The 26,643-nt window shown below is 52.5% G+C and overlaps 1 protein-coding gene across 1 annotated transcript; it reads right to left on the bottom strand.

The window, feature by feature from the left end:
* Window positions 1-24,998: 24,998 nt before the first annotated feature.
* Window positions 24,999-25,535, bottom strand: LOC120939708 (protein HEXIM1-like). Its single transcript, XM_040352035.1, has one exon. The coding sequence runs from the start codon at window positions 25,518-25,520 to the stop codon at window positions 24,999-25,001; it is 522 nt and encodes a 173-aa protein (XP_040207969.1). The 5' UTR covers window positions 25,521-25,535.
* Between the last annotated feature and the right edge of the window lie 1,108 nt (window positions 25,536-26,643).

Below are 26,643 nucleotides of genomic sequence, written 5' to 3'. Positions count from 1 at the left end.
GCGTTAAATACAAACGCCCACCCCGTCCACGATACCATTCAACGTGGGACGTATCCAGAGTGCTTCAATTGTTTTCCTCTTGGGAAGACAATGATCGGTTAACCCTGAAGAATCTATCTCTAAAGCTCACTACCCTATTATGTTTAGTTTCTATTAAACGAATATCCGATGTGAGAGCTTTAGATATCTCCAGGCGACAATTTTCGCCGGAAGGGGTCAGGTTCTCTATAGTACGCAGGACAAAAACCAATCTACACTCGGTTTTTTACCCTTTCTTTCAAGCGCATCCGCGTCTCTGTGTGGTCCGTTGTCTGCAGACGTACGAGTCTCTCACTTCGACCCTACGTTCTCCGGATTTTCCCCAGTTGTTAATCTCGTATGTGCAACCACACCGCCCGGTGTCTTCAGCCACCTTAGCCAGATGGGTAAGGTCAGTAATGGAGATGGCGGGTATAGATGTATCCCTTTTTGGCGCACACTCCACCAGGGGTGCGATGGCCACTAAGGTGGTTATGTCAGGGGGCTCATTATCAGATCTGTTATTAGCGGCCGATTGGTCATCAGAGGCGATTTTTCGTCAATTTTACTTCAGGCCGGAGGATCATGTCTCCTTATCTGTCCTTACCTCCTAAGCCTGTTTGGTTCCCCTACACCATAATCTTAGGGGGGTTCTGGATATTACGCATGTATAATCGAATTATGTTTGTATTACAGGAGGTATGCATATGTGTAGCTTTTAACTTGCAAGATATGAGCCTCCTGTCTGATATATAATTCGAGATTTTCCTAGTATGTGATGTAAAATATTAATTATATGAAGACAGGAGGCGAGTATCTTCCCTCCCAACCCACCCTATTACGAATGTTTTATTTTCTCTTTTCAGGATACTGAATTCCACTCCAGGTTCCTGTGGGCGCTTGACGAAGCGATTCCTGGGTCCCCCGTTGGGACGAAATCTTGGTTATGTTCTCCCGGTTGGAGTTGCTTGACGACATGATTGTCACCAGTTTCTGCCTGGACTGACGTCGACGTAGGTTTGGCCGGCTGGCCGAAGAGTCATGGTGAAGTTCTTCCTCGAGTTATCCTGTGTTGGGCATTCGCTTACAGAAAGAGGAGGATACACAGAAGGACAGTCCTAGTTATAGGTTCAGGCCACCAGAGGGGTGGGAGTTATACGGACGCTGGGACTGATGGGAAATGTAGTTTTCTTCCATCATTCCATGTGGAAAAGTTTTAAGTTTGTTTAAATGTAAAAAATGTTCTGCTATGAGCATTAAAAAGGAAAGATTAATGCAAGATACTCGCCTCCTGTCTTCATATAATTAATATTTTCCGTCACATACTAGGAAAATCTCGAATTATGGGGACATCTAGTGGCCTAAGAGGGAATTACATCGGTCCGAGTCTGTGCTCTGCCCTGTGCTGCGCATCCGATTCCCTGCAAATTGCAGCAAGATTGGAATTTCTTGTTGATTTGTCCGACTTTTATGTTGTTTTTATGTGTTGTATTATTGAGCTACTTTCAGTTATCTTTGTTCTGTAGTATGCCAACATCCATCTGCGTTTTTTTTTTGTAATTATATAAAGGGGGGGATTCTTTTCTATAGCCGCCGCTGTAAATCCAGGATAGACCAATGGACGGCCATTGTTATTGTACAGTGTGGTGATAGACGGGGGATTTCGGGCAATGCTTCCGAATAACTATGACATCATTCTGGGGGATTGCGACATCCGCGGGAGAGAAATGTTACAATCTCATGATGAGACTGGAGAGTCCCGATCTATACAGAGAGTTGGGTGAATCTACAAGTCTTCCATAGTAGTGAATTCCTCCTCAGTATACATTGTAACATTTCTCAACCTTCCTGAACTCTTCCTGTATTCTGATTTCATGTCTCAGCTTCCCCCTCCATCACACTTTAGGTCCCCCCTCCATCACGTCTCAGCCCCCCCTTCCATCACGTCTCAGCCCCCCCTTCCATCATGTCTCAGTTCCCCCCCCTCCATCACGTCTCAGCTCCCCCTCCATCACGTCTCAGCCCCCCCTCCATCACGTCTCAGCCCCCCCTCCATCATGTCTCAGCTGCCCTCAATCACGTCTCAGCCCCCCCCTCCATCACGTCTCAGCCCCCCCTTCCATCACGTCTCAGCCCCCCATTCCATCACGTCTCAGCCCCCCATTCCATCACGTCTCAGCCCCCCCTCAATCACGTCTCAGCCCCCCCTCCATCATGTCTCAGCCCCCCCCTCCATCATGTCTCAGCTCCCCCTCCATCACGTCTCAGCCCCCCCTCCATCACGTCTCAGCCCCCCCTCCATCATGTCTCAGCTGCCCTCAATCACGTCTCAGCCCCCCCCTCCATCACGTCTCAGCCCCCCCTTCCATCACGTCTCAGCCCCCCATTCCATCACGTCTCAGCCCCCCATTCCATCACGTCTCAGCCCCCCCTTCATCATGTCTCAGCTCCCCCCCTCCATCACATCTCAGCCCCCCCTCCATCACATCTCAGCCCCCCTTTCCGTCATGTCTCAGCCCCCCATTCCATCACGTCTCAGCCCCCCCTTCATCATGTCTCAGCTCCCCCCCTCCATCACATCTCAGCCCCCCCTCCATCACATCTCAGCCCCCCTTTCCATCATGTCTCAGCCCCCCATTCCATCACGTCTCAGCTCCCCCTCCATCATGTCTCAGCTCCCCCCCTCCATCACATCTCAGCCCCCCCTCCATCACATCTCAGCCCCCCTTTCCATCACGTCTCAGCCCCCCCCTCCCTCACGTCTCAGCCCCCCGCCTCCATCACGTTTCAGCTCGCCCCCCCTCCATCATGTCTCAGCTCCCCCCTCCATCACGTCTCAGCCCCCCATTCCATCACGTCTCAGCTCCCCCCTCCATCATGTCTCAGCTCCCCCCCTCTCCATCATGTCTCAGCTCCCCCCTCTCATCATGTCTCAGCTCCCCCCTCTTCATCATGTCTCAGCTCCCCCTTCCATCACGTCTCAGCTCCCCCTCCATCACGTCTCAGCCCCCCCCTCCATCACGTCTCAGCCCCCCCCTCCATCACGTCTCAGCCCCCCCTCCATCACGTCTCAGCTGCCCTCAATCACGTCTCAGCCCCCCCTCCATCACGTCTCAGCCCCCCCTTCCATCACATCTCAGCCCCCCATTCCATTACGTCTCAGCCCCCCCTTCATCATGTCTCAGCTCCCCCCCTCCATCACATCTCAGCCCCCCCTCCATCACATCTCAGCCCCCCTTTCCATCACGTCTCAGCCCCCCCCTCCCTCACGTCTCAGCCCCCCGCCTCCATCACGTTTCAGCTCGCCCCCCCTCCATCATGTCTCAGCTCCCCCCTCCATCACGTCTCAGCCCCCCATTCCATCACGTCTCAGCTCCCCCTCCATCATGTCTCAGCTCCCCCCCTCCATCACATCTCAGCCCCCCTCCATCACATCTCAGCCCCCCTTTCCATCACGTCTCAGCTCCCCCCTCCATCACGTCTCAGCCCCCCATTCCATCACGTCTCAGCTCCCCCCTCCATCATGTCTCAGCTCCCCCCCTCTCCATCATGTCTCAGCTCCCCCCTCTCATCATGTCTCAGCTCCCCCCTTTTCATCATGTCTTAGCCCCCCCCTCCATCATGTCTCAGTTCCCCCCTCCATCACATCTCAACTCCCCTCCATCATGTCTCAGCTCCCCCCTCTTCATCATGTCTCAGCTCCCCCCTCCATCACATCTCAGCTCCCCCCTCCATCATGTCTCAGCTCCCCCCCCCCATCATGTCTAAGCTCCCCCCTCCATCATGTCTCAGTTCCCCCCCTCCATCATGTCTCAGCTCCCACCTTCACATCTCAGCTCCCCCCTCCATCATGTCTCAGCTCCCCCCCTCCATCATGTCTCAGCTCCCCCCCATCATGTCTCAGCTCCCCCCTCCATCACTTCTCAGCCCCCCCCCATATCATGTCTCAGCCCCCCCATCATATCTCAGCTCCCCCTCCATCATATCTCAGCTCCCCCCTCCATCATATCTCAGCTCCCCCCTCCATCATATCTCAGCTCCCCCCTCCATCATGTCTAAGCCCCCCTCCATCATGTCTCAGCCCCCCTCCATCATGTCTCAGCTCCCCCCTCATCACGTCTTCGCTCCCCCCCTCCGTCACGTCTCAGCTCCCCCCTCTCCATCACATCCCCCCCTCTCCATCACGTCTCAGCTCCCCCCCTCCATCATGTCTCAGCTCCCCCCTCCATCATGTCTCAGCTCCCCCCCTCCATCATGTCTCAGCTCCCCCCTCCATCATGTCTCAGCCCCCCCTCCATCATGTCTCAGCCCCCCCTCCATCACGTCTCAGCTCCCCCCTCCATCACGTCTCAGCCCCCCCTCCATCACGTCTCAGCTCCCCCCTCCATCATGTCTCAGCTCCCCCCTCCATCATGTCTCAACTCCCCCCCTTCATCATGTCTCAGCTCCCCCCTCCATCATATCTCAGCTCCCCCCTCCATCATGTCTCAGCTCCCCCCTCCATCATATCTCAGCTCCCCCTCCATCATGTCTCAACTCCCCCCTTCATCATGTCTCAGCCCCCCATCACGTCTCAGCTCCCCCCTCCATCATATCTCAGCTCCCTCCTCCATCATATCTCAGCTCCCCCCCCCCATCATGTCTCAGCTCCCCCCCCCTCCATCATATCTCAGCTCCCCCTCCATCATGTCTCAGCCCCCCTCCATCATGTCTCAGCCCCCCCTCCATCATGTCTCAGCTCCCACCCTCTCCATCACGTCTCAGCTCCCCCCTCTCCATCACGTCTCAGCTCCCCCCTCTATCATGTCTCAACTCCCCCCCTTAATCATGTCTCATCTCCCCCCTCCATCACGTCTCAACTCCCCCCTCCATCCCGTCTCAGCTCCCCCCTCTCCATCACATCTCAGCTCCCCCCTCTATCATGTCTCAACTCCCCCCCTTAATCATGTCTCATCTCCCCCCTCCATCACGTCTCAACTCCCCCCTCCATCACGTCTCAACTCCCCCCTCCATCACGTCTCAACTCCCCCCTCCATCACGTCTCAACTCCCCCCTCCATCACGTCTCAGCTCCCCCCTCCATCACATCTCAGCTCCCCCCTCCATCACGTCTCAGCTCCCCCCCTCCATCATGTCTCATCTCCCCCCTTCATCACGTCTCAACTCCCCCCTCCATCACGTCTCAACTCCCCCATCCATCATGTCTCAGCCCCCCTCCATCATGTCTCAGCTCCCCCCTCCATCACATCTCAGCTCCCCCCTCCATCACATCTCAGCCCCCCCTCCATCATGTCTCAGCTCCCCCCTCCATCATGTCTCAGCTCCCCCCTTCATCATGTCTCAGTTCCCCCCTCCATCACGTCTCAGCTCCCCCCTTCATCATGTCCCAGCTCCCCCCCTCCATCACGTCTCAGCTCTCCCCCTCCATCGTGTCTCAGATCCCCCCTCCATCACTTCTCAGCTCCCCCCATCTTGTCTCAGTCCCCCCTCCATCATGTCTCAGCTCCCCCCATCTTGTCTCAGTCCCCCCCTCCATCATGTCTCAGCCCCCCATATCACATCTCAGCCCCCTGCCTCCATCATGTCTCAGCTCCCCCCCTCCATCATGTCTCAGCCCCCCTCCATCATGTCTCAGCCCCCCTCCATCACGTCTCAGCTCCCCCCCATCATGTCTCAGCTCCCCCCCCAATCACATCTCAGCTCCCCCCCTCCATCATGTCTTGGCTCCCCCTCCATCACGTCTCAGCTCCCCCCTCCATCATGTCTCAGCTCCCCCCCCCCTTCTATCATGTCTTGGCTCCCCCGCCTCCATTTATGTTTTGCACGAAACAATTCTTTTTTTTTACATTTCTATTTTCTTGGGAATTATTCATCAGAAGTATTTTTGCATCAGAAGCAAAGAAGAGGATGTGAATTTCCAGGAAAGTAACCCAAGAATCAACTAGAAAACAATGACAAGATCAGATTATTAATCACCCCCCTCCCCCAACATTGTCCTTATCTGATCAGGGTCTATTTCTAATTATTTATTGATTATTGGCAGCCCCTCCCCCACACTCCAGCACTATTATATCCAGCTGTGATATCTGCAACGTGGGGGGGGGGGGGGGGGGGCGGTGATGTGAAGGAGAATGTAATATAGGGGGGGGGGCTGTGATGTGAAGGAGAATGTCATATAGGGGGTGTGACGGTATCGGTATGATATCCCCGTCAACGTTCCCTTCTTCCCATAACGACAATCACCCCAATATTCCACGAGGAGGGATATCCCTGGAATCGCCCAGAAAGCCACACATGAGACCAGCTTACTGCTAGAACAAGACACTTTATTGACACAAAAACTCAGCTTATATGTGGTTACAGCCTGTTAGGAACGCCCCCCTCACACAGTGGGGTTTCCCATACAGATTATAGGAGACAAGTCGGAGCCGACCATGCAGACACGTTTCTTTAGATAAAGACATCAGCGGAGTTAATTACTAGGTGTAACAGCCTGACCACAATGAAGCAATCAGAATAATTAACATGGGCCACTTATCTAATAATTGTAAACAGTAAGGCCGGTCTCCTTCCCACACACAATAAATCAATTACCATTTGAACTAGGGAGCTGGCTGAGGAAGGGTCATTAACATGTCAATAGCTTGTAACACATGAATCCATCTAACCCACAATTTAACCAAGCAGGGAGATTTACACTGACATCCTTCACAATGGCCCCCCTTTTTCTCCCTGCTCCGGCAAACCCGGTTGGACCTTCCCTGGTCCAGTAGGGTTGACGGGTTCAGAGCTTTTAGTCCGAGGTTAACTCCGTTTGGCGTGACTTACCTCCATTGGTAACTGCTTCCGACTCAGGTATGCCACCGGGTCGTCAGATCACACGCCGGTCAGTCCCCAAGTCTTTGTGCGATCTGCAAAGTCACCAGAAGTCAGTGTGAAGACAGCGAATGGGTCTGTGCGCCGCCATCTAGGTGTCCCGCTATGGGAGGGGGCAGGTTATGGCTCTGAAGTGACAATCACAGGAGATTCATAAAAAGAAAAAGTTATATTTGTTGAAATGCTGTAGCACTGGTGCTCAGAGTCCGGGGAGGGGGGAAAGAGGGGACTCAGAGCCCCATAAGGTCAGCCACCCCCTGCTCCCTCCGCAGCCGCCGGTTCTCCTCTTTGAGCTTCTCCAGCTCCATCTCCAGTTCATGGAGCCTGGGGGGGTCAGCCCGCTGTGACCTCAGGTGGTTGTTCTCCTCCTCCATGCGGCTTATGCACTCCTCCAGCTCTATGTACTCACGGATCAGATCCTGCTTGCTCATGTCCTGCTGGCTCTCCACGTGGTCCTTCATCATCAGGAACTGGGTGGTGTAAGGGGCCACCGGTGGGCCCTTGGCGAACATCTCGGCCCGCATCTGGGGCGCCCGCTGCGATTCCATCTCCTCCAGTCGCTTCTTCTCCTCCCAGGTCCGCTGGTTATATGACTTCCAGGACCTCTTCTTCTTGGAGGGTAGCTGGCGGTGCCTCTTTCTGCCCAGCTCCCTCCAAGGCCCCTCCGGCTCATGGCGGTCGCCCATGACCAGCTGACAATGGTGTTCCCTGTTGTCCGTAATAACAGATTGTACCATGAGGGCTTCGTAAGGGGTGCCCAATGGTTCTTCCTGACCCAGCTCCTGGGGATCCCAAGCCGAGTCTACACAATGGGCTGCTGCTGGTGGGCGGTACCCCGGTTGAGACCAATTTGACCTGGTGTTGTCGTTCATGGGGCAATTCTGCTTGAAGTGACCCAACTGTTTGCACCGGAAGCAGCGTTGTTCGTTGTCCTCCTGGCGTGGGTAGCGAGGGCTAGATGTCATCGGTCTGTTAGGCGGTTGGTATCTAGCGGCTGGTGGGTGTGAGGGCGCCGTTGGTTGTGGAGGTTGTACCCGTGGTGTGACCTGGTTTGTCTTGCGAGTATCCGCATATTCATCCGCCAACTTCGCGGCCTCTGGTAGAGTCATGGGCCTGCGATCTCTCACCCAATCTTTGACATCCGTCTGGATGTGATTGTAAAATTGCTCCAGGAGCATTAGTTGCAAAATGTCCTCTGCGGTGGTGGCCTGGCTGCTGTTAACCCAGTTAGAGGCCGACAGGGACAGCTGGCATGCCCATTCTGCGTAAGAGTCTTTCGTGGTTTTGCGTGAGTCCCTGAACTTCTGTCGGTGGGACTCTGGGGTTACTGCATAACGAGCCAGGAGCGCTTCTTTAACCCTGGCGTAGCTATGGATATCCTGATCTGGCACGGTCCGGAAAGCATCAGAAGCTTTGCCTGACAGTTTGCCTGACAATATTGCAACCCACTCTCTTCTAGCTATTCGGTGCAGGTTACATTGTCGCTCAAAATCCGCCAGGTAGTTATCAATCTCACAGTCCTTTTCATCAAAAGCTTTAAAAGCGCTAAACGGAATCTTCCTTGTGTCTGCTGTGCTGTACTCACTGTTTGGAGAATGTGCGGCTGCTTGTTGGACTGCTGCCAGTTTTAACTGTAGCTCTGCGTCCCTTATTTGTTTGGCCTCCTCCGCTAACAGGTCCATCACTTTCAGAACCACATCCGGCGTTGGGTTCGGGCGGAACCACGCTAGCTTCTCTCTTATTAGCTTGTTGGTTGGTGACTCCTCCTGAATCACTGGTGTCTCCATCTCTTGTACTGCTGGCGTTGCTGCAATCCCGTCCTCCTGGTCTAGCTCCATTAATTCTGCTATGATGACCCGCTTGGTTTTGTTGCTAGCGATCCTTCCACGAACTTCCAGTAGTTCTTCCAGTGTCTGCTTGGAATCCGGGTGTGAAGGGGAATAGAAGGGAAGATCCCGCTGCTACCAACCAATTGTGACGGTATCGGTATGATATCCCCGTCAACGTTCCCTTCTTCCCATAACGACAATCACCCCAATATTCCACGAGGAGGGATATCCCTGGAATCGCCCAGAAAGCCACACATGAGACAAGCTTACTGCTAGAACAAGACACTTTATTGACACAAAAACTCAGCTTATATGTGGTTACAGCCTGTTAGGAACGCCCCCCTCACACAGTGGGGTTTCCCATACAGATTATAGGAGACAAGTCGGAGCCGACCATGCAGACACGTTTCTTTAGATAAAGACATCAGCGGAGTTAATTACTAGGTGTAACAGCCTGACCACAATGAAGCAATCAGAATAATTAACATGAGCCACTTATCTAATCATTGTAAACAGTAAGGCCGGTCTCCTTCCCACACACAATAAATCAATTACCATTTGAACTAGGGAGCTGGCTGAGGAAGGGTCATTAACATGTCAATAGCTTGTAACACATGAATCCATCTAACCCACAATTTAACCAAGCAGGGAGATTTACACTGACATCCTTCACAGGGGGGCTGTGATGTGAAGGATGACGGTGATGTAAGGGGGGGGGCTGTGATGTGAAGGAGCATGTAATATAGGGGGGGGGGCTGTGATGTGAAGGAGAATTTAATATAAGGGGGGGCTGTGATGTGAAGGAGAATGTAATATAAGGGGGGGGCTGTGATGTGAAGGATGACGGTGATGTAAGGGGGGGGGCTGTGATGTGAAGGAGAATGTAATATAGGGGGGGGCTGTGATGTGAAGGAGAATTTAATATAAGGGGGGGCTGTGATGTGAAGGATGACGGTGATGTAAGGGGGGGGCTGTGATGTGAAGGAGAATGTAATATAGGGGGGGGGGGCTGTGATGTGAAGGAGAATGTAATATAGGGGGGGGAGGGGCTGTGTTGTGAAGGAGAATTTAATATAAGGGGGGGCTGTGATGTGAAGGATGACGGTGATGTAAGGGGGGGGCTGTGATGTGAAGGAGAATGTAATATAGGGGGGGGGGCTGTGATGTGAAGGAGAATGTAATATAGGGGGGGGGGGGGCTGGGATGTGAAGGAGAATTTAATATAAGGGGGGGCTGTGATGTGAAGGATGATGGTGATGTAAGGGGAGGGGCTGTGATGTGAAGGGGAATGTGATGTAAGGAGGAAGGGATGTGATATGGGGGGTAGCTGTGATGTAAGAGGGGTGGGGGGGCTGTGAAAAAAGTGGGGATTGAGGATACTGATGTAAAAGGGAGTGGGGCTGTGATGTAAATAGGCGGAATGAGGACTGATGTAAAAGGGAGTGGGGCTGTGATGTAAATAGGCGGAATGAGGACTGATGTAAAAGGGAGTGGGGCTGTGATGTAAATAGGCGGAATGAGGACTGATGTAAAAGGGAGGGGGGCTGTGATGTAAATAGGCGGATTGAGGACTGATGTAAAAGGGAGGGGGGCTGTGATGTAAATAGGCGGATTGAGGACTGATGTAAAAGGGAGGGGCTGTGATGTAAATAGGCGGATTGAGGACTGATGTAAAAGGGAGGGGCTGTGATGTACAGGGTGACTGTGATATAAGGGGGACTGTCATGTTAAGAAGAATGTTATGTAAGAAGGGAGGGCTGTAATGTACAGGGGGGGGGGGGTTGTAATATGATGGGAAATATGACGTAAGGAGGGCTGTGATGTAGAGGGGGAATGTGATCTAAGGGGGCTGTGATGTGAAGGGGGAATGTGATCTAAGGGGGCTGTGATGTGAAGGGGGAATGTGATCTAATGGGGCTGTGATGTGAAGGGGGAATGTGATCTAATGGGGCTGTGATGTGAAGGGGGAATGTGATCTAAGGGGGCTGTGATGTGAAGGGGGAATGTGATCTAAGGGGGCTGTGATGTGAAGGGGAATGTAATGTTAAAAGGGAGGGCTGTGATATGGGGGGGGGGGGGCTGTGATGTGAAGGGGGAATGTGATGTTAGAAGGGAGGGCTGTGATATGGGAGGGGGGGGGTAGCTGTGATGTAAAGGGTGACTGTGATGTAAGGGGGTGGAGGGCTTTGAAATAGGTGAGGACTAAGGATAATGATGTAAAAGGGAGGGGGGTAGTGATGTAAAGTGGGGGGCTGTGATATAAGGGGGTGTCTGTGATGAAAATATGGGGAATGAGGACTAATGTAAAAGGGAGGGGGGCTGTGATGTAAGGGGGGCTGTGCTGTAAATAGGGGGGATGAGGACTGATGTAAAAGGGAGGGTGGCTGTGATAAAAGGGGGGGCTGTGATGTGAAGGGTTACTGTGATGTAAGGGGGGCTGTGATGTGAAAAAGAATGTAAGAAGGGAGGGCTGTGATGTACAGGGGGGGGCTGTGATGTATGGGGGGGCTGTGATGTGAAGGGGAATGTGATGTAAGAAGGGAGGGCTGTGATGTACAGGGGGGGGCTGTGATGTATGGGGGGGCTGTGATGTGAAGGGGAATGTGATGTATGACGGGAGGGTTGTGATATGGGGGGGGGTAGCTGTGATGTGAAGGGTGACTTGGATGTAAGGGGGTAGGGGGCTGTGAAATAAGTGAGGACTAAGGATACTGATGTAAAAGGGAGGGGGGCTGTGATGTAAGGGGGGGTGACTGTGATGTAAGCGAGGGGGGTTGTGATGTAAGGGGGCTGTGATATAAGGGAGGGGTACTGTAACATAGATGGGGACAGAGGACACTGATGTAAAAGGAATGGGGTCCATGATGTAAAGGGGGGGCTGTTATCTGAAGACGGGGCTGAGGATAATGCTGTAAAGGGGGGGGGCTATGATGTAAATAGGGGGAATGAGGACTGATGTAAAAGGGAGGGGGGGTGTAATGTACAAGGGGAATGTGATGTAAGAAGGGAGGGCTGTTATGTGGGGGGGTAGCTGTGATGTGAAGGGTCACGGTGATGTAAGGGGGTCATCAAATGCAGTCACTGTGGCATCAATTGTCACCACTGTGCCATCAAATGCAGTCACTATGCCATAAATTCATACCACTGTGCCATGCCATCAAACGCAGCCACTGTGCGCCTCAATTGTCACCACTATGCCCCTCAATTGTCGCCACTGTGCCAATTGTCACCACTGTGCCCTTTAACTGTCGCCACTGTGCCCATTGTCACTACTGTGCCCATTGATGCCACTGTGCCCTTTGTCACCTCTGTGCCCAATGTCGCCGCTGTGCCCTGTAAAATGCACTTACCTTTCTCCTTCGATGTCCCTCGATGTCTTCTCCAGCCTTGGTGACGCTTCAGCCAATCAGGTTACCGATAATCAGAATTGGCGAACCTGATTGGCTGAGACGGCCGTCAGACTTATACAAGGAACGCACCCCCCCCCTTCCCGTACGTTCCCTGGATAAGACATCCGGGAGCCGAGGGCTGTACTCGGAAAGCCGCTGGCTCTGATAGGCATTTCCGCACAGCCAACCAGCTGCCGTTATTCAGGTGGTCGGCGCTCAATTTCCAGCCACCTGAATAGACCAGCGGCAGCGGCGACAATAACATACATTCATGCAATGCATGAATGTATGTTATTTTCAGTGGCGGTGCGGAGCCAGAGGGGGCAGCGCTCCAGCGCCCTCTATAGACGGACCGCCGCTGTCTCATAGACTGTTGCCGGATAGGTTGGGGTTTGTTATGTTTTGCCGGGTGGGTTGGGGTTTGTTATGTGTTGCCGGATGGGTTGGGGTTTGTTATGTTTTGCCGGATGGGTTGGGGTTTGTTATGTGTTGCCGGATGGGTTGGGGTTTGTTATGTGTTGCCAGATGGGTTGGGGTTTGTTATGTGTTGCCGGATGGGTTGGGGTTTGTTATGTGTTGTCGGATGGGTTTGGGTTTGTTATGTGTTGCCGGATGGGTTGGGGTTTGTTATGTGTTGCCGGATGGGTTGGGGTTTGTTATGTGTTGCCGGATGGGTTGGGGTTTGTTATGTGTTGTCGGATGGGTTTGGGTTTGTTATGTGTTGCCGGATGGGTTGGGGTTTGTTATGTGTTGCCGGATGGGTTGGGGTTTGTTATGTGTTGCCGGATGAGTTGGGGTTTGTTATGTGTTGCCGGATGGGTTGGGGTTTGTTATGTGTTGCCGGATGGGTTGGGGTTTGTTATGTGTTGCCGGATGGGTTGGGGTTTGTTATGTGTTGCCGGGTGGGTTGGGGTTTGTTATGTGTTGCCGGGTGGGTTGGGGTTTGTTATGTGGGTTGGGGTTTGTTATGTGTTGCCGGATGGGTTGGGGTTTGTTATGTTTTGCCGGATGGGTTGGGGTTTGTTATGTGTTGCCGGATGGGTTGGGGTTTGTTATGTGTTGCCAGATGGGTTGGGGTTTGTTTTGTGTTGCCGGATGGGTTGGGGTTTGTTATGTGTTGTCGGATGGGTTTGGGTTTGTTATGTGTTGCCGGATGGGTTGGGGTTTGTTATGTGTTGTCGGATGGGTTTGGGTTTGTTATGTGTTGCCAGATGGGTTGGGGTTTGTTATGTGTTGTCGGATGGGTTTGGGTTTGTTATGTGTTGCCGGATGGGTTGGGGTTTGTTATGTGTTGCCAGATGGGTTGGGGTTTGTTATGTGTTGCCGGATGAGTTGGGGTTTGTTATGTGTTGCCGGATGGGTTGGGGTTTGTTATGTGTTGCCGGATGGGTTGGGGTTTGTTATGTGTTGCCGGATGGGTTGGGGTTTGTTATGTGTTGCCGGGTGGGTTGGGGTTTGTTATGTGTTGCCGGGTGGGTTGGGGTTTGTTATGTGGGTTGGGGTTTGTTATGTGTTGCCGGATGGGTTGGGGTTTGTTATGTTTTGCCAGATGGGTTGGGGTTTGTTATGTGTTGCCGGATGGGTTGGGGTTTGTTATGTGTTGCCAGATGGGTTGGAGTTTGTTATGTGTTGCCGGATGGGTTGGGGTTTGTTATGTGTTGCCGGGTGGGTTGGGATTTGGTATGTGTTGCCGGATGGGTTGGGGTTTGTTATGTGTTGCCGGGTGGGTTGGGGTTTGTTATGTGTTGCCGGGTGGGTTGGGGTTTGTTATGTGTTGCCGGGTGGGTTGGGGTTTGTTATGTGTTGCCGGATGGGTTGGGGTTTGTTATGTGTTGCCGGATGGGTTGGGGTTTGTTATGTGTTGCCGGATGGGTTGGGGTTTGTTATGTGTTGCCGGATGGGTTGGGGTTTGTTATGTGTTGCCGGATGGGTTGGGGTTTGTTATGTGTTGCCGGATGGGTTGGGGCTTGTTATGTGTTGCCGGATGTGTTGGGGTTTGTTATGTGTTGCCGGATGGGTTGGGGTTTGTTATGTGTTGCCGGATGAGTTGGGGTTTGTTATGTGTTGCCGGATGGGTTGGGGTTTGTTATGTGTTGTCGGATGGGTTGGGGTTTGTTATGTGTTGCCGGATGGGTTTGGGTTTGTTATGTGTTGCCGGATGGGTTGGGGTTTGTTATGTGTTGCCGAATGGGTTGGGGTTTGTTATGTGTTGTCGGATGGGTTGGGGTTTGTTATGTGTTGCCGAATGGGTCGGGGTTTGTTATGTGTTGCCGGATGGGTTGGGGTTTGTTACGTGTTGCCGGATGGGTTGGGGTTTGTTATGTGTTGCCGGATGTGTTGGGGTTTGTTATGTGTTGCCGGATGGGTTGGGGTTTGTTATGTGTTGCCGGATAGCTTGGGGTTTGTTATGTGTTGCCGGATGGGTTGGGGTTTGTTATGTGTTGCCGGATGGGTTGGGGTTTGTTATGTGTTGCCGGATGGGTTGGGGTTTGTTATGTGTTGCCGGATGGGTTGGGGTTTGTTATGTGTTGCCGGATGGGTTGGGGTTTGTTATGTGTTGCCGGATGGGTTGGGGTTTGTTATGTGTTGCCGGATGGGTTGGGGTTTGTTATTTGTTTATTGTTAAGTAGGTCTCTCCCGATGTGTGCCTTCCCATTGTTAATTGGGTCGACTATTGTTTCTGTCTGTCAGCTGGTATTGTCTCCCCTCCACCTTCTTACCAAACGATTGAATTAAGATCACTAGTTAGTTGGTAATCGGATTGGTTTTGCAATCTTCATCTCTGCAGCCTGAGCTGTACACAATGAATGGACAGGAAGAGCTCGTAGGGGGGATTAGGGGGGAGAATTAATGCTGGGTGGGGGGAGAGAAATAGTCCTTGAAGGGGAAATTTGAGGGGTAGAAGATTTGTGCTCGGAGGGGTGAATTTTTTATTGGGGGGGATTTGGAGAGAGAGAGGATTTGAGCTTGGAGGGGATATATGGGGGCAGATTCGTACTGCTATGACTAAGCGCTGATACCCCAGTGCGAAACGCGTCAGCTATCCACCCCACTGTCTGCTGTGACTTGTAGTGCTGTTTCCATTTTTTACCATTAAAAGCAACTTTTTAAGAATTTCGTGGAAGTGCGGCTGTCCAGTCTTTTCTCCGGTCTTCAGATTCGTACTGGGAGGAGGGGGAATTTAATGCTTTTTTTGGGGGGCGGGGGAATTTTTGCTGACACCTGCTCAAACATCTGAAGGGGGGGAGGTGATTTAATTATTCCTGGAATAATAGATTATTAAAGATCATCAGTAAAACAGAAGATGACAATGTGAAAGTGGAAAAGGGAAGAGTTCTGACTCATCTGTTTGGTTGGCACGCCGGCCAGTCCCTGGAAGAGGGGGGGGGGAGGGGAAAGGTGGGGTATATAGGAACATACGGAGGGTGGGGGCCACACATTGTACGTCTTTCTGTCTTGTTCCTGTAGTGAGGATCGGGGTGAGGATCAGTGATGAGGACTCTACTGATCTTGGGGGGTCTCGTGATCTGTGTGCTGCTGGTGACCCCATCTGATGGTGACCAGAGGAAACATGGAGGAAAGGTGAGTCCCGGGGGGGGGGGGGGTTGTACGGTGTGGGGGCTCCACACATCCAGGAACATTCCATCCCCATCATAAGACCTTCTATAGACACAACTAGAAATGTCCATAGAGATCAATTCCTAGTTATCACCGAGCAATGTTCTGCAGATCTATAATGAGGACAATGTATCAATACGTATCTGTCATGTATGTATAATATTTACCATGTTACGTGTATATGTGATCGCCTCAAGCGTTCGCGCCGCCATTGCACATAATTGCCGTAATCTGTCTAATATGTGTATTTCCTATGATCATCAGTTCCATCTAGTGGCCAAAAAGGGGAATTTTCCTGATTGAGGCATTTCAGGAACAATTACTGCATTTTGGCCACTAGAGGGAGCTGACATATTACAGTGGAATCCGTAATCCGTTCCAGGAGAACGCTCGAAATGCAAAGCACTCGCATATCAAAGCGAGTTTCCCCGTAGAAGTCAATGGAAACTAAGATAATTCGTTCCGCATTGACTTCTATGGCATGCAATACCGCAGGTGGCCAGAGGTGGGGGGTAGGGGTGGTGCCGGAGAGCCTCGGAAATACTGAGACCCAGATTCACAAAGCACTTACGCCGACGTATAACAAGTTACGCCGACGTAAGTGCAAATGTGCGCCGGCGTATGTGTGCGCCAGACCCACAAACTAACATGCGCCTAAAAAACAGGCTTCACCCGGCCGACGTAGCTTGCACACGCCGCCGTAGGGTGGGCGCACATTTAGGCTGGACGCATGGTGCCGCTCCCATTGATTAGCCATTCAAACATGCAAATGAGGGAAATACGGCGATTCACGAACGTGCGTGTGCCTGGCGCAGGCTACGCGAGGTGCGCGTAAGTTGTACGTCCGGCGTAAAGTTTTTCCTCATAAAGAAGGTGCAACCCAGCAGCAGACATGCAAAAGTCTGCACCAGGGAACACAAGCCGGCGTATTTTACGTTGGACGTGTGTCTGGCTGGGCGTAGGTTATGTTCACGGCGTACGCAGTGATCCGGCGTAGCTTAGGCAGTTGTTCCGACGTGGTTGTGAGCAGGCGCAGGGGGATGCGTCCACGTCACGGCGCATGCGCAGTTCGTAATACGTATCTGTCTGGCGCTCGGCCCATCATTTGCATGGAGTCACGCCTCATTTGCATGGGTCACGCCCACTTCCACCTACGCCGGCCTACGCCTTCGAATCCTACGCCACGCTGGTGCAGCGTTGGGAGCACTGGCTTGCTGAATTCAATGCTTGCCTCTCCGCGCTGCGCCGGCGTGGCGTACGGCGTTTGCGCTACAGCGGCGTAATGTGCGCCCACACTCTGTGAATCTGGGTCATATTTCCAAGTATTTCCGAGTGGTTCCGAGTATTTCAGAATGGCTCTGAACCATTCCGGGTGTCACCCAGGGGTCAGAGGGCCCTGCACGTTAGAGCTTACAATCTAGAAGGTAATAGTTGTGGGGGGGGGGGGGGGGGAGCTGATGGAGAAAAAGGAAATACAGTTGTTAGGTGTGGGTAGGAGAGGTTTCTCTGAAGAGGAGGGTTGTCAGGGATCCTCTAAAAGCTAATAGAGTAGGAGATAATCGGACAGATTGGGGTAAGGAGTTCCACAGGATGGGAGAGGCTCTGGAAAAGTCCTGGAGGTGAGCATGGGAGGAGGAGGTGGTGAGAGAGCTAGAGAGCAGGGGGTCTTGGGAGGAACGAAGAGAACGAGTAGGTTGGTGTTTCGAGACCATGTTGGTGATGTAGGTGGGGGCAGAGCTGTGGATGGCTTTGTTAGTATTTTGAATTTAATTTGTTGGGTGAGCGGAAGCCAGTGGAGGGATTGACAGAGAGGGGTGGAGGGCACTGAATGGAGACCAGTGGAAGGATCAGCCGAGGGGGTAGGGGACACTGAATGGAGGCCAGTGGAGGGATTGGTAGAGAAGGGTGGAGGACACTGAATGGAGGTCAGTGGAGGGATCAGCAGAGAGGGTGGAGGACACTGAATGGAGGCCAGTGGAGGGATCGACAGAGAGGGGTGGAGGACACTGAATGGAAGCCAGTGGAGGGATTGGTAGAGAAGGGTGGAGGACAGTGAATGGAGACCAGTGGAGGGATCGGTAAAAAGGGGTGGAGGAAAGTGAATGGAGACCAGTGGAGGGATTGGTAGAGAGGGGTGGAGGACACTGAATGGAGGCCAGTGGAGGGATCGGCCGAGGGGGTAGGGGACACTGAATGGAGGCCAGTGGAGGGATTGGCAGAGAGGGGTGGAGGACACTGAATAGAGACCAGTGGAGGGATTGGCAGAGAGGGGTGGAGGACACTGAATGGAGGCCAGTGGAGGGCTCGGCCGAGGGGGTAGGGGACACTGAATGGAGACCAGTGGAGGGATCAGCAGAGAGGGGTGGAGGACACTGAATGGAGGTTAGTGGAGGGATCGGCATGAGAGGGTAGGGGACACTGAATGGAGGCCAGTGGAGGGATCGGCCGAGAGGGTGGAGGACACTGAATGGAGGCCAGTGGAGGGATCGGCCGAGGGGGTAGGGGACACTGAATGGAGGCCAGTGGAGGGATCGGCCGAGGGGGTAGGGGACACTGAATGGAGGCCAGTGGAGGGATCAGCAGAGATGGGTGGAGGACACTGAATGGAGGTTAGTGGAGGGATCGGCATGAGAGGGTAGGGGACACTGAATGGAGACCAGTGGAGAGATTGGCAGGGAGGGTGGAGGACACTGAATGGAGGCCAGTGGAGGGATCGGCCGAGAAGGTAGGGGACACTGAATGGAGGCCAGTGGAGGGATCTGCAGAGAGGGGTGGAGGACACTGAACGGAGGTCAGTGGAGGGATTGGCAGAGAGGGGTGGAGGACACTGAATGGAGACCAGTGGAAGGATTGGCAGAGAGGGTTGGAGGACACAGAATAGATGCCAATGGAGGGATTGGTAGAGAGAGGTGGAGGACACTGAATGGAGACCAGTGGAGGGATTGGTAGAGAGGGGTGGAGGACACTGATTGGAGACCAGTGGAGGGGTCGGCAGAAAAGGGTAGAGGACATTGAATGGAGACCAGTGGAGGGATTGGTCGAGGACACTGAAGGGAAGCCAGTGGAGGGATTGGCAGAGAGGGTGGAGGACACTGAATGGAGACCAGTGGAGGGATTGGCAGAGAGGGTTGGAGGACACTGAATGGAGACCAGTGGAGGGATTGGTAGAGAGGGGTGAGGACACTGAATGGAAACCAGTGGAGGGATCGGCCGAGGGGGTAGAGGACACTGAATGGAGGCCAGTGGAGGGATTGGCAGAGAGGGGTGGAGGACACTGAATAGAGGCCAGTGGAGGAATTGGCAGAGAGGGGTGGAGGGCACTGAATGGAGACCAGAGGAGGGATTGGCAGAGAGGGGTGGAGGACACTGAATGGAGGCCAGTGGAGGGATCGGCCGAGGGGGTAGGGGACACTGAATGGAGACCAGTGGAGGGATCAGCAGAGAGGGGTGGAGGACACTGAATGGAGGTTAGTGGAGGGATCGGCATGAGAGGGTAGGGGACACTGAATGGAGGCCAGTGGAGGGATCGGCCGAGAGGGTGGAGGACACTGAATGGAGGCCAGTGGAGGGATCGGCCGAGGGGGTAGGGGACACTGAATGGAGGCCAGTGGAGGGATCGGCCGGGGGGTAGGGGACACTGAATGGAGGCCAGTGGAGGGATCAGCAGAGAGGGGTGGAGGACACTGAATAGAGGTTAGTGGAGGGATCGGCATGAGAGGGTAGGGGACACTGAATGGAGACCAGTGGAGAGATTGGCAGGGAGGGTGGAGGACACTGAATGGAGGCCACTGGAGGGATCGGCCCGAGAAGGTAGGGGACACTGAATGGAGGCCAGTGGAGGGATCTGCAGAGAGGGGTGGAGGACACTGAATGGAGGTCAGTGGAGGGATTGGCAGAGAGGGGTGGAGGACACTGAATGGAGACCAGTGGAGGGATTGGCAGAGAGGGTTGGAGGACACTGAATAGATGCCAATGGAGGGATTGGTAGAGAGAGGTGGAGGACACTGAATGGAGACCAGTGGAGGGATTGGTAGAGAGGGGTGGAGGACACTGATTGGAGACCAGTGGAGGGGTCGGCAGAAAAGGGTAGAGGACATTGAATGGAGACCAGTGGAGGGATTGGTCGAGGACACTGGAGGGAAGCCAGTGGAGGGATTGGCAGAGAGGGTGGAGGACACTGAATGGAGACCAGTGGAGGGATTGGTGGAGAGGGTTGGAGGACACTGAAGGCAAGCCAGTGGAGGGATTGGTAGAGAGGGGTGGAGGACACTGAATGGAGACCAGTAGAGAGATTGGCAGAGAGGGGTTGAGGACACTGAATGGAGGCCAGTGGAGGGATTGGTAGAGAGGGGTGGAGGACACTGAATGGAGACCAGTAGAGGGATTGGCAGAGAGGGGTGGAGGACACTGAATAGAGGCCAGTGGAGGGATTGGCAGAGAGGGGTGGAGGGCACTGAATGGAGACCAGTAGAGGGATTGGCAGAGAGGGGTGGAGGACACTGAATGGAGGCCAGTGGAGGGATTGGCAGAGAGGGGTGGAGGGCACTGAATAGATGCCAGTGGAGGGATTGGTAGAGAGGGGTGGAGGACACTGAATGGAGGCCAGTGGAGGGATTGGCAGAGAGGGGTGGAGGACACTGAATAGAGGCCAGTGGAGGAATTGGCAGAGAGGGGTGGAGGGCACTGAATGGAGACCAGAGGAGGGATTGGCAGAGAGGGGTGGAGGACACTGAATGTAGACCAGTTGAGGGATTGGTGGAGAGGGGTAGCAGAGACAGAGCGATTGGTAAGGTGGATGAGTCTGGCGGCAGCATTCATGATGGACTGAAGGGGGAGGAGCCTATGTAGAGGAGGGAGTCGCAGTAATCAAGGTGAGATGACCAGCGAGTGAATTAGGAGTTTTGTGGTGTCGTTGGTTAGAAAGGGGCGTATTTTGGAGATGTTGTGGGGGTTGAGGCGGCAAGATTTGGACAGTGATTGGACGTGGCGCTTAAAGGAGCGTTCAGAGTCCAGGATTACACCTAGAACCTTGGCATGTGGGGGATGGGCTTATAGTTGGGCCATCAATTTTGACAGAGATCGGGGGAGGAGAAGAGGCACATGCAGGAGGAAGAATTCTAAGTTCTGTTTTGGATTGATGGAGTTTGAGGAAGTGGCATAGTTCCCAACTGTCCCGGATTTCGAGGGACTGTCCCGTATTTCGAGGGACTGTCCTGGATTTGGAGCAATGTCCCTCTTTCCTCCTCATTTGGCCCTCATTTTGGTCTGATCCATATAATTGTATATAAAATGCACTTTTTTATATCTTATATCTTTTTATCGTGACTGTGACATTGTGGCGGACGCATCGGACACTTTTGACACTATTTTGGGACCATTGTCATTGATACAGCGATCAGTGCTATAAGAATACACTGATTACTGTCACAAAAACTCTCTACGCCATCAACAAGGCTCTACTACAGTCAGCCGACTTGGTGGCACCAAAACGCAAAACTTGCATCCGGAAAAACAACTCCAGCTGGTTTAATGACCAGCTGACGTTGCTAAAGCAAGAGCGTAGAAGAGCAGAAGCAGCCTGGAAAAGAAGCTCTTCAGAGGAAAACCACACCATTTACAAGATAATAACCAAGAAATATCACAAAGAAATCTTTATGGCCAAAAAAATATCACGGGCCAGATTCACGTAGCGCAGCGGATCTAATAGATCCGCTCGTTCTACGTGAATTAAGATCCGCTCCCGCAAGTTTAGGAGGCAAGTGGCTAATTCACAAACCACTTACCTCCAAACTTGCGACGGCGGATCCTAAATCCCCCAGCGGAATTCAAATTCCGCGGCTAGGGGAGTGTCATATTTAAATCAGGCGCGCTCCCGCGCCGATTTAAATACGCATGCGTCGTCCGGGGAATTTCCCGGCGTGCATTGCTCCCACTGACGTCAATAGGACGTCAGTGGTTGCGACGGTAGCTAGACTTGCGACGCGCGTGTTCGTGAATCGGCGTACGCAAACGACGTAGGAAATTTCAAACTCGACGCGGGAACGACGGCTATACTTAACAATACTTACCCCTGCTTTTAGCAGGGGTAAGTATACGACGGGTACCGCGCTACGGAAACGACGTAAGAACACTGCGTCGGGTCCGCGTACGGTCGTGAATTTCGCGTATCTCGCTGATTTACATATTATTCAGTGTAAATCAGCGGGAACGCCCCCGGCGCCATTTTTAATTCAAAAAAAAGATCCGACAGTGTAACACAGTGTAACACTGTCGGATCTCAGCCCTATCTATGCGTAACTGGTTCTATGAATCAGGCGCATAGATAGGACCTGAAAAAAGCTGAGATACGATGGTGTATCTGAGATACACCGTCGTATCTGCTTCGTGAATCTGGCCCTATATCTCCAACATCATCGTAAATGCCCAAAACCGCCCCCGAGAACTCTTCAAGCTGGTCACTCAGACGATGAACCCAGCTTGTTTAGAGGCCCCCGATTCCAACTCACAAGAATTTTGCAACGAATTATCGGATTATTTCATTAATAAAATTGAAGGAATCCGTGTAAGCTTTCAGCAAAATAGAACCGTCACCAACTCCCCCCCAAAGCTCAAACCAAACACCCACTCAAAACCACCACAATCAACGAAATTCTCTCTAAAACCCATTTCCATCGAGGCCACCAAAAATATCATCGGGACTCTGCGTAATAGCACAGCACCCAATGACATCATCCCCACTAAACTGCTGAAAGAAAGTGCCGATATACTGGCACCAGCTATCACGCAGCTCTTAAACCAATCATTCAAGGAGGGCACGGTGCCCACCTTGCTGAAACAAGGTACAATAAAACCAATTCTAAAAAAACCTACCCTCGACCCCAAAGACGCAAAAAAAACGTCCTCCCATAACAGCTCTAAATGTTTTCTCCAAGGTAATGGAGAAAGTAGTTGTACAACAGCTGCAACATCATTTAGACACCCAGAAATTACTCGATCCGTTTCAATCAGGCTTCCGTCCGGGCCACGGAACAGAAACGGCGCTGCTTAAAATATGGGATGACGCTCTAGAGGCCGCAGACGAAGGAGAATCTTGTCTCCTGATACTGCTGGACCTAAGCGCGGCTTTTGACACTGTAGACCACGGACTACTACTGGCTAGGCTAGCTGAAGTAGCCGGAGTCGCTGAATGTGTTTTACCCTGGTTCTCCTCCTTCTTGGAAAACCGATCACAAATGGTGAAACTGGGGTCTTTACTTCTGAAAAACGTACAGTGTCATGCGGAGTCCCTCAGGGATCTCCCTTATCGCCCGTATTGTTTAATATCTATCTCCGCCCTCTCTTTGAAATCATCAGTAACCAGAAGTTACTTTACCATTAGTGACTGGGAAAAAACCATGGGAATCAATCTCACCTTCACTGAGATCCCTTCACTGAGATCCCTTCACTGAGAACCCTTCACTGAGATCCCTTCACTGAGATCCCTTCACTGAGATCCCTTCACTGAGAACCCTTCATTGAGATCCCTTCATTGAGATCCCTTCACTGAGATCCCTTCACTGAGATCCCTTCACTGAGATCCCGTCACTGAGAGCCCTTCACTGAGAGCCCGTCACTGAGATCCCGTCACTGAGAGCCCTTCACTGAGATCCCTTCACTGAGAACCCTTCACTGAGATCCCTTCACTGAGATCCCTTCACTGAGATCCCTTCACTGAGAGCCCTTCACTGAGATCCCTTCACTGAGATCCCTTCACTGAGATCCCTTCTCTGAGATCCCTTTGCTGAGATCCCCTCGCTGAGATCCCTTCACTGAGAGCCCTTCACTGAGATCCCTTCGCTGAGATCCCTTCGCTGAGATCCCTTCGCTGAGATCCCTTCGCTGAGATCCCTTCATTGGCTCCCTTCACTGAGATCCCTTCATTGGTTGCCAGTAAAAGACAGAATCACTTTCAAGGCACTCTGCCTAATACATAAGTGTATTCAAGGCCACGCCCCCCAATATCTATGCGAGAAACTAAAAGCCCATAACCCCTGTGACGGTAGTAGAAAATATCCCCGTCAAGCATTCCCTTCTTCCCATAAAAGAACATCACCCAATATTCCACAAGTAGAAATCCCTGGAATCGCCGAATAATCCACATATGAGCCAAAGCTTAATGCTGGAACAAGACACACTTTAATGGCAGCATTCAGCTAGTTATATCCAGTTTACAAGCTAATCATCAATCAAAGAACAATGAAATCTCCACCCCCTTTCCACACACTGGGGGCTCCCATACAGATTATAGGTAGACACTCTGGTGCCGATCCTGACAGAAACATTTCTTTAGATAATGACATCAGTGAAGTTAATTACTACAACGAAGCAATCAGAATAATTAACATGAGCCAATCATCTAATCATTTAGCCTGACGATACAATACACATCTCTTAAGGGTAAACACAGGTCTTCTTCACACACACAATAGATCAATTACCCTTTAGAATAGAGATCTGGCTGGTGATGGGACATTAGCAATTCAACAGTCTGTTATGCAGAGGAATGAGTCCACATGAAATCACCTTCTACACCTAACACACAGACATTAAACTAGCAGGGAGAGAATTAAACTGAAGCATATAGGCAATTGCATAAAAGTCCTTCACAATGGCCCCCCTTTTTCTCCCTGCTCCGGCAACTCGGTTGGACCTTTCCTGGTCCAGTAGGGTTGACGGGTTCAGAGCTTTTAGTCCGAGGTTAACTCCGTTTGGCGTGACAATCCATCGGCATTCCCGTTTTACTTGCCTGGGCGATAATGAATCGTAAAGTCATAGGGCTGTAAGGCCAAGCTCCAGCATAGCAAACGGGCATTGTCCCCTGAAACCCGGTTAAGACACACCAAGGGGTTGTGATCGGTGATGCGAGTGAAAGCCCGGCCATAAAGGTAAGGTGTGAGCTTTTTGAGTGCTCATACCAAGGCCAAGCACTCTTTTTCAATGATGGCGTAACTGACCTCCCTTGGCAACAGCTTCCGACTCAGGTATGCCACCGGGTCGTCAGATCACACGCCGGTCAGTCCCCAAGTCTTTGTGCGATCGGCAGAGTCACCAGAAGTCAGTGTGAAGACGGCGGATGGGTCTGTGCGCCGCCGTCTAGGTGTCCCGCTATGGGAGGGGGCAGGTTATGGCTCTGAAGTGACAATCACAGGAGATTCATAAAAAGAAAAATTGATATTTGTTGAAATGATGTAGCACTGGTGCTCAGAGTCCGGGGGGGAGGGGGGGTTGGATCAGTGCCCCATAGAGTCAGCCACCACCTGCTCCCTCCGCAGCCGCCGGTTCTCCGCTTTCAGCTTCTCCAGCTCCATCTCCAGTTCATGGAGCCTGGGGGGGTCGGCCTGCTGTGACCTCAGGCGGTTGTTCTCCTCCTCCATGCGGCTCATGCACTTCTCCAGCTCCATGTACTCACGGATCAGCTCCTGCTTGCTCATGTCCTGCAGGCTCTCCACGTGGTACTTCTCGTAGGTCTCGGAAAAGTCCTTCTGCAGGAACTTGGTGGTGTTGTAAGGGGCCACCGGTTGGCCCTTGGCGAACATCTCGGCCCGCATCTTGGACGCCCGCTGCAACTCCCTCTCCTCCAGTCGCTTCTTCTCCTCCCAGGTCAGTTTGTTATACGGCTTCCAGGACCTCTTCTTCTTGGAGGGTAGCCGGCGGTGCCTCTTTCTGCCCAGCTCCCTCCAGGGCCCCTCCGCCTCATGGCTGTCGCCCACCCGGCTGTCTCTTAATCCCCGGGCATTTTTTCCGTTACCCATGACTAGTTGACAATGGTGTTTCCTGTTGTCCGTAATAACAGATTGTACCATGAGGGCTTCGTAAAGGGTGCCCAATGGTTCTTCCTGACCCAGCTCCTGGGGATCCCAAGCCGAGTCTACACAATGGGCTGCTGCTGGTGGGTGGTACCCAGGTCGAGACCAATTTGACCTGGTGTTGTCGTCCATGGGGCAATTCTGCTTGAAGTGACCCAGCTGTTTGCACCGGAAGCAGCGTTGTTCGTTGTCCTCCTGGCGTGGATAGCGAGGGCTAGATGTCACCGGTCTGTTAGGAGGTTGGTATCTAGCGGCTGGTGGGTGTGAGGGCACCGTTGGTCATGGAGGTTGTACCCGTGGTGTGACCTGGTTCGTCTTGCGAGTATCCGCATATTCATCCGCCAACTTAGCGGCCTCTGGTAGAGTCATGGGCCTGCGATCTCTCACCCAGTCTTTGACATCCGTCTGGATGTGATTGTAAAATTGCTCCAGGAGCATTAGTTGCAAAATGTCCTCTGCGGTGGTGGCCTGGCTGCTGTTAACCCAGTTAGAGGCCGACAGGGATAACTGGCATGCCCATTCCACGTAAGAGTCTTTCGTGGTTTTGCGTGAGTCCCTGAACTTCTGTCGGTAGGACTCTGGGGTTACTGCATAACGAGCCAGGAGCACTTCTTTAACCCTGGCGTAGCTATGGATCTCCTGATCTGGCACGGTCTGGAAAGCAAAGCATCAGAAGCTTTGCCTGAAAGTTTGCCTGACAATATTGAAACCCACTCTCCTCTAGCTATTCGGTGCAGGTTACATTGTCGCTCAAAATCTGCCAGGTAGTTATCAATTTCACAGTCTTTTTCATCAAAAGCTTTAAAAGCGCTAAACGGAATCTTCCTTGTGTCTGCTGTGCTGTACTCACTGTTTGGAGAATGTGCGGCTGCTTGTTGGACTGCTGCCAGTTTTAACTGTAGCTCTGCGTCTCTTATTTGTTTAGCCTCCTCCGCTAACAGGTCCATCACTTTCATCACCACATCCGCCGTTGGGTTCGGACCGAACCATGCTAGCTTCTCTCTCATTACTTTGTTGGCTGGTGATTCCTCCTCCTGAATCACTGGTGTCTCAATCTCTTGCACTGCTG

Source organism: Rana temporaria, chromosome 5, assembly GCF_905171775.1.
Source record: "Rana temporaria chromosome 5, aRanTem1.1, whole genome shotgun sequence".
Lineage (NCBI taxonomy): Eukaryota > Metazoa > Chordata > Amphibia > Anura > Ranidae > Rana > Rana temporaria.
This window is presented reverse-complemented; position numbering and strand designations above follow the sequence as displayed.

What these genes read in the sequence shown, in the direction of transcription:
- LOC120939708 (XM_040352035.1), bottom strand. Translation starts at nt 25,520, where the DNA reads ATGGGTAACGGAAAAAATGCCCGGGGATTAAGAGACAGCCGGGTGGGC.